Below are 8,230 nucleotides of genomic sequence, written 5' to 3' on the forward strand. Positions count from 1 at the left end.
AAGGGTATATGGGGACAGAGCTATATAGTATATTAGAAGGGTATATGGGGACAGAGCTATATAGTATATTAGAAGGGTATATGGGGACAGAGCTCTGTAGTATATTAGAAGGGTAGATAGGGACAGAGCTATATAGTATTTTAGAAGGGGTATATGGGGACAGAGCTATATAGTATATTAGAAGGGTATATGGGGACAGAGCTATATAGTATATTAGAAGGGTATATGGGGACAGAGCTATATTAGTATATTAGAAGGGTATATGGTGACAGAGCTATATACTACATTAGAAGGGTAGATGGAGACAGAGCTATAGACCACATTAGAAGGGTATATGGGGACAGAGCTATATAGTACATTAGAAGGGTATATGGGGACAGAGCTATATAGTATATTAGAAGGGTATATGGGGACAGAGCTATATACTACATTAGAAGGGTAGATGGGGACAGAGCTATATACTACATTAGAAGGGTATATGGGGGACAGAGCTATATAGTATATTTGAAGGGTATATGGGGACAGAGCTATAGACCACATTAGAAGGGTATATGGGGACAGAGCTATAGACCACATTAGAAGGGTATATGGGGACAGAGCTATATAGTATATTAGAAGGGTATATGGGAACAGAGCTATATAGTATATTAGAAGGGTATATGGGGACAGAGCTATATAGTATATTAGAAGGGTATATGGGGACAGAGCTATATACTACATAGAAGGGTATATGGGGACAGAGCTATATACTACATTAGAAGGGTATATGGGGACAGAGCTATATAGTATATTAGAAGGGTAGATGGGGACAGAGCTATAGACCAACATTAGAAGGGTATATGGGGGACAGACCCATAGACCACATTAGAAGGGTATATGCTGAGGAGTGGCTTCCGTCTGGCCACTCTACCATAAAGGCTTGATTGGTCGAGTGCTGCAGAGATTGATGTCCTCTTGGAAGGTTCTTCCATCTCCACAGAGGAACTATAGAGCTCTGTCAGTCTAACCATCGGGTTCTGGGTCACATCCCTGACCAAGGCCTTTCTCCCAAAAATTGCTCAGTTTGGCCGGGCGGCCAGCACTAGGAAGAGTCTTGGTGGTTACAAACTTCTCCCATTTAAGAATGATGGAGGCACTGTGTTCTTGGGGATCTTCAATTCTGCAGAAATGTTTTGGTACCCTTCCCCAGATCTGTGCCTTGAGACTATCCTGTTTCGGAGCTCTATGGACTATTCCTTCGGCCTCATGGCTTGGTTTTTGCTCTGACATGCACTGTCATGCACTGCAGGATCTTAAATGGACAGGTGTGTTTCTTTCCAAATGTCCAGTCAATTTAATTTACCACAGGTGGACTCCAATGAAGTTGTAGAAACATCTCAAGGATGATCAATGGAAACAATTTTGAGTCTCAAAGCAAAGTGTCTGAATACGTATGTAAATAAGGTATTTCCGTTTTTTATTTGCTAAAATTTCTAAAAACCTGTTTTTGCTTTGTTATTATGGGCTATTGTATGTAGTTTGCTGATGACTTTTTATTTTTATCAATTTTAGAATAAGGCTGTAACGTAAGAAAATGTGTAAAAAGTCAAGGGGTGTGAATTCTTTCCGGATGCGCTGTAGGTCTATGTGGAAAACACCTACCTTGAGCATGTTTGATATCATTACATTCATGCCAAACATAACAATGGAGTGACAAGAAGTTGGTATAATGGCACAAACAGGCTGGGACCCAGGCTAGTCAGCTCCAGGTTGTTGTCTTGGTTTCCAGCTTTGTCTTTTGTATACAGTACCCACCACCACGCTGGGCATTGTATATTGGGTCGGCAGGTAGCCTAGTGGTTAGAGCGTTGGACTTGTAACCCGAAAGGTTGCAAGATCGAATCCCCGAGCTGACAAGGTAAAAATCTGTCGTTCTTGTGATGTCATTATGGGGTCTTGTGATGTCATTATGGGGTGTTGTGATGTCATTATGGGGTGTTGTGATGTCATTATGGGGTACTGTGTGTAGATCGATGAGGGGGGGAACGATTTAATACATTTTAGAATAAGGCTGTAACAAAATGTGGGGAAAGGTCCACGGGGTCTGAATACTTTCCGGATGCACGCTGTCTCCCAGGAGATGGAGATTAAGAAGATGGCGAAGACTGGGAACAAGGAGGCGTGTACCATCCTGGCCAAGCAGCTGATTCAGCTGAGGAGACAGAAGAACAGAAGCTACGCCGTGGGTTCAAAGGTCACCTCCATGTCCTCTCAGACCAAACTCATGAACTCTCAGATGAAGATGGCAGGGGCCATGGCTACCACGACCAAAGTAAGTGTGGATCAGTGGGCTGCTTCTCTATGTCTCGCCTGTCTGTCTGTGTCTGTCTTCCTTTTGCAAAGTGTTACCAGACCATGTGACTCTCCTCTCCTCTCCTCTCCCCTCCCCTCCCCTCCCCTCCCTCTCCCTCTCCCTCTCCTCTCCCCTCCCCTCCCCTCCCCTCCCCTCCCTCTCCCTCTCCCGTCTCAGACTATGCAGGCTGTCAATAAGAAGATGGACCCTCAGAAGATGCAACAGACCATGCAGAACTTCCAGAAGGAGAACATGAAGATGGAGATGTCAGAGGAGCTGAGTAAGACTGGATCTATGTTACACATTCTATGTTGTTGTCCTCATGATGATAAGGACTGGATCTATGTTACACATTCTATGTTGTTGTCCTCATGATGATAAGACTGGATCTATGTTACACATTCTATGTTGTTGTCCTCATGATGATAAGACTGGATCTATGTTACACATTCTATGTTGTTGTCCTCATGATGATAAGACTGGATCTATGTTACACATTCTATGTTGTTGTCCTCATGATGATAAGACTGGATCTATGTTACACATTCTATGTTGTTGTCCTCATGATGATAAGACTGGATCTATGTTACACATTCTATGTTGTTGTCCTCATGATGATAAGACTGGATCTATGTTACACATTCTATGTTGTTGTCCTCATGATGATAAGACTGGATCTATATTACACATTCTATGCTGTTGTCCTCATGATGATAAGACTGGATCTATGTTACACATTCTATGTTGTCCTCATGATGATAAGACTGGATCTATGTTACACATTCTATGTTGTTGTCCTCATGATGATAAGACTGGATCTATGTTACACATTCTATGTTGTCCTCATGATGATAAGACTGGATCTATGTTACACATTCTATGTTATTGTCCTCATGATGATAAGACATAATATTATTACCTATATAGTGTACTATTATTACCTATATAGTGTACTATTATTACCTATATAGTGTACTATTATTACCTATATAGTGTACTGTTATTACCTATATAGTGTACTGTTATTACCTATATAGTGTACTATTATTACCTATATAGTGTACTATATGCTATTATTACCTATATAGTGTACTATTATTACCTATATAGTGTACTATTATTACCTATATAGTGTACTATTATTACCTATATAGTGTACTATTATTACCTATATAGTGTACTATTATTACCTATATAGTGTACTATTATTACCTATATAGTGTACTATTATTACCTATATAGTGTACTATTATTACCTATATAGTGTACTATTATTACCTATATAGTGTACTATATGCTATTATTACCTATATAGTGTACTATTATTACCTATATAGTGTACTATTATTACCTATATAGTGTACTATTATTACCTATATAGTGTACTGTTATTACCTATATAGTGTACTATTATTACCTATATAGTGTACTATTATTACCTATATAGTGTACTATTATTACCTATATAGTGTACTATTATTACCTATATAGTGTACTATTATTACCTATATAGTGTACTGTTATTACCTATATAGTGTACTGTTATTACCTATATAGTGTACTATTATTACCTATATAGTGTACTGTTATTACCTATATAGTGTACTGTTATTACCTATATAGTGTACTATTATTACCTATATAGTGTACTATTATTACCTATATAGTGTACTGTTATTACCTATATAGTGTACTGTTATTACCTATATAGTGTACTGTTATTACCTATATAGTGTACTATTATTACCTATATAGTGTACTATTATTACCTATATAGTGTACTATATGCTATTATTACCTATATAGTGTACTACATTTGACCAGAGCCCTATTGCTCTGTGACCAATGGTTTCATCTGAAATGACACCCTGTCCCCTATATAGGGCCCTGGTAGACGGTAGGGGACTATATAGGGCCCTGGTAGACAGTAGTGGACTATATAGGGGATATATGTAGTCGTGTGCCATTTTGGACAACACCATTGTCATTATCAAGAAGCCCCTCCCCCATGTCACTCATGTGTCCATATATGGCACCAGTCAACAGTTTGGACACACCTACTCATTCATGGGTTTTTCTTTATTTTGACTATTTTCTACATTGTAGAATAATAGTGAAGACATCAAAACTATGAAATAACACATATGGAATCATGTAGTAACCAAAAAAAGTGTTAAACAAAATACATTTGAGATTCTTCAAAGTAGCCACCCTTTGCCTTGACAGCGTTGCACACTCTTGACATTCTCTCAACCAGCTTCATGAGGTAGTCACCTGGAATGCATTTCAATTAACAGTTGTGCCTTGTTAAAAGTTAATTTGTGGAATTTCTTTCCTTCTTAATGCATTTCAGCCAATCAGTTGTGTTGTGACAAGGTAGGGGTGGTATACAGACGATAGCCCTATTTGGTAAAAGACCAAGACCATATTATGGCAAGAACAGCTCAAATAAGCAAAGAGAAACAACAGTCCATCATTACTTTAAGACGAGAAGGTCAGTCAATCTGGAATATTTCAAGTACTTTGAAAGTTTCTTCAAGTGCAGTCACAAAAACCATCAAGCGCTATGATGAAACTGGCTCTCATGAGGACCGCCACAGGAAAGGAAGACCCAGAGTTACCTCTGCTGCAGAGGATAAATTCATTAGTTACCAGCCTCAGAAATTGCAGCCCAAATAAATGCTTCACAGAGTTCAAGTAACAGACATCTCAACATCAACTGTTCAGAGGAGACTGTGTGAATCAGGCCTTCATGGTTGAACTGCTACAAAGAAACCACTACTAAAGGACACCAATAAGAAGAAGAGACTTGCTTGGGCCAAGAAACACGAGCAATGGACATTAGACCGGAGGAAATGTTTGGTTCCAACCACTGTGTCTTTGAGACGCAGAGTAGGTGAACGGATGATCTATTTGTGGTTCCCAAATTGAAGCATGGAGGAGGAGGTGTGGGGGTGCTTTGCTGGTGTCTGTGATTTATTTAGAATTTAAAGCACACTTAACCAACATGGCCTCCACAATCACCTGACCTCAACCCAATTGAGATGGTTTGGGATGAGATGGACAGCAGAGTGAAAAGAAAAGCAGTCGACAAGTGCTCAGCATATGTGGGAACTCCTTCAAGACTGTTGGAAAAACATTCCATTTGAAGCTTGTTGAGAAAATGCCAAGAGTGTGGCAAAGCTGTCATCAAGACAAAGGGTGGCTATTTTTGAAAATCTCAAATATAAAATATATTTTGATTTGTTTAACACTTTTTTTTTTGGTTACTACATGATTATTTCATAGTTTTGATGTCTTAACTATTATTCTACAATGTAGAAAATTGTAAAAATAAAGAAAAACCCTTGAATGAGTAGGTGTGTCCAAACTTCTGACCGGTAGAGTGAGTGTGTGTGTGTGTGTGTGTGTGTGTGTGTGTGTGTGTGTATGACAAGGGATGTTTTATAGGACTCTTCTCTCTCTGTCCCCTCCTCTCAGTTAACGATACGCTGGATGAGATCTTTGAGGCATCTGGAGATGAGGAGGAGTCTGACAGCATCGTTAACCAGGTTCTGGACGAGATCGGCATCGAGATATCAGGAAAGGTGAGACATTATTAGTATTTATTGGGAAATATAATGTGTTATCAATGATGTACCTGATTTATTTATTTAATAAAGGCAGAATAAATCTGGAGACTAAACCCTGATATTGGGAACTGTAAGAGAGATCCTTGGGGCTGGTTTCCCAGATATAGATTAAGACCAGTCCTGGATTTAAAATAACTTTCATTTGGATATTTGTAATAGGACCAGGGTTAGTCTGTGTCCGGGAACCTGGACTTGTATGTAGCATTATAAACTGGCTGGTTCCAGCCCTGAACGCTGATTGGCTGACAAGGGTCCTACTGGGTTAGGGTCCACCTGGGTTAGGGTCCAACTGGGTTAGGGTCCACCTGGGTTAGGGTCCACCTGGGTTAGGGTTAGGGTCCTACTGGGTTAGGGTCCTACTGGGTTAGGGTCTTACTGGGTTAGGGTTAGGGTCCAACTGGGTTAGGGTCCTACTGGGTTAGGGTTAGGGTCCTACTGGGTTAGGGTTACGGTCCTACTGGGTTAGGGTCCTACTGGGTTAGGGTTAGGGTCCAACTGGGTTAGGGTCCAACTGGGTTAGGGTCCAACTGGGTTAGGGTCCTAATGGGTTTGGGTCCTAATGGGTTAGGGTCCTACTGGGTTAGGTTTAGGGTTCAACTGGGTTAGGCTCCTACTGGACAGGACACTAGTCTATCTCCTGTTACTGTAGTGAGACAGCTGGATGTACCAGTACACCCCCTGGACAGGACACTAGTCTATCTCCTGTTTCTGTAGTGAGACAGGTTGATGTACCAGGACACCCCCTGGACAGGACACTAGTCTATCTCCTGTTTCTGTAGTGAGACAGCTTGATGTACCAGGACACCCCCTGGACAGGACACTAGTACTGTGGAAATACTATGAATGGTGAACGCTTGGGAGAATCAAGGTTGAGTTGATTCATTGTTCTTATTGATCGTAGATGGTGAATGCTTGGGAGAATCAAGGTTGAGTTGATTCATTGTTCTTATTGATCGTAGATGGTGAACGCTTGGGAGAATCAAGGTTGAGTTGATTCATTGTTCTTATTGATCGTAGATGGTGAACGCTTGGGAGAATCAAGGTTGAGTTGATTCATTGTTCTTATTGATCGTAGATGGTGAATGCTTGGGAGAATCAAGGTTGAGTTGATTCATTGTTCTTATTGATCGTAGATGGTGAACGCTTGGGAGAATCAAGGTTGAGTTGATTCATTGTTCTTATTGATCGTAGATGGTGAATGCTTGAGAGAATCAAGGTTGAGTTGATTCATTGTTCTTATTGATCGTAGATGGTGAACGCTTGGGAGAATCAAGGTTGAGTTGATTCATTGTTCTTATTGATCGTAGATGGTGAACGCTCCTTCAACCAGCAGAAATAACCCCACCTCTTCTACCTCGAAGTCAGACGGCATCTCCGACGAAGACATCGAACGACAGCTCAAAGCCTTGGGAGTGGACTAACACACACACACACACACACACACACACACACACACACACACACACACACACACACACACACACACACACACACACACACACACCCTGTGCCTGGACACACACACACACACACACACACACCCTGTGCCTGGACACACACACACACACACACGACTCCCCATGCTCTGTTTCTGACATGTCTTTTCTGGGATATAGTGACACTATTATATTTATATATATATATATATATATATATATATCTCTATCTCGTCTGTATGACTATAGATGCCACTGCATGTAGTTGTAGATGTCCTGCTGTGTATTGGGGTCTATGCAGTGGCCACACAAGGAGAGAGAGGTTGAATAACAACACCTACTACGTTCATTAGCGTAGCGTAGCGTTAGCGTAGCGTTAGCGTAGCGTTAGCGTTAGCGTAGCGTTGCAGATAAAATGAAATGTCACGAATAGAGCCTCATTCTACATGTCAGAGAGGCATGTGTTTTTTTGTTTGTTCTGTAGAGCATATTCCTACCTGAACGTTGCGAAACGTTTTCGTCCTACTGATGGTTTTCCACCTGTGTAACAGGAAGTACAGGAGAATGCTGCTATTGTTCCAGGTCAGCGCTCCAAAAGGTCACGGGATTTATCAAGATTAAAGTTAATAACAGCCTATCAATGGAGAAAAAAAAATGTAACTTTTAAAATTCTTTTTATTAAGAAACAGGAAGTTGAATTGCATGTATAACTGCTGATTTTATACTTGTTGACAGTCATTTCTTTTCATTTTGAATACATGAACAGTAGAATCTGAAACTGCCTTTTACCACCCTGGAAACCAACTTTAGGATTAGTCCATTTTTCGTCC

At 40.5% G+C, this 8,230-nt stretch overlaps 1 protein-coding gene across 1 annotated transcript; it reads left to right on the forward strand.

Annotated features, from left to right (window-relative positions):
* The first annotated feature begins 2,037 nt into the window (after positions 1-2,037).
* LOC123728206 (charged multivesicular body protein 2b-like) lies at positions 2,038-7,561 on the forward strand. The gene is made up of 4 exons (XM_082963186.1): positions 2,038-2,311; positions 2,510-2,612; positions 5,813-5,919; positions 7,272-7,561. Exons 1-4 carry the CDS (start codon positions 2,099-2,101, stop codon positions 7,383-7,385), a joined length of 537 nt encoding a protein of 178 aa, XP_082819312.1. The 5' UTR covers positions 2,038-2,098; the 3' UTR covers positions 7,386-7,561.
* Positions 7,562-8,230: the final 669 nt, after the last annotated feature.

Source organism: Salmo salar, chromosome 16 (assembly GCF_965601325.2).
Source record: "Salmo salar chromosome 16, fSalSal1, whole genome shotgun sequence".
Lineage (NCBI taxonomy): Eukaryota > Metazoa > Chordata > Actinopteri > Salmoniformes > Salmonidae > Salmo > Salmo salar.

What these genes read in the sequence shown, in the direction of transcription:
- LOC123728206 (XM_082963186.1), top strand. Translation starts at nt 2,099, where the DNA reads ATGCACGCTGTCTCCCAGGAGATGGAGATTAAGAAGATGGCGAAGACT. An exon ending in CCATGGCTACCACGACCAAA is followed by an intron (nt 2,312 to 2,509) that starts GTAAGTGTGGAT and finishes CTCCCGTCTCAG; the next exon opens with ACTATGCAGGCTGTCAATAA. An exon ending in GGAGATGTCAGAGGAGCTGA is followed by an intron (nt 2,613 to 5,812) that starts GTAAGACTGGAT and finishes CCCTCCTCTCAG; the next exon opens with TTAACGATACGCTGGATGAG.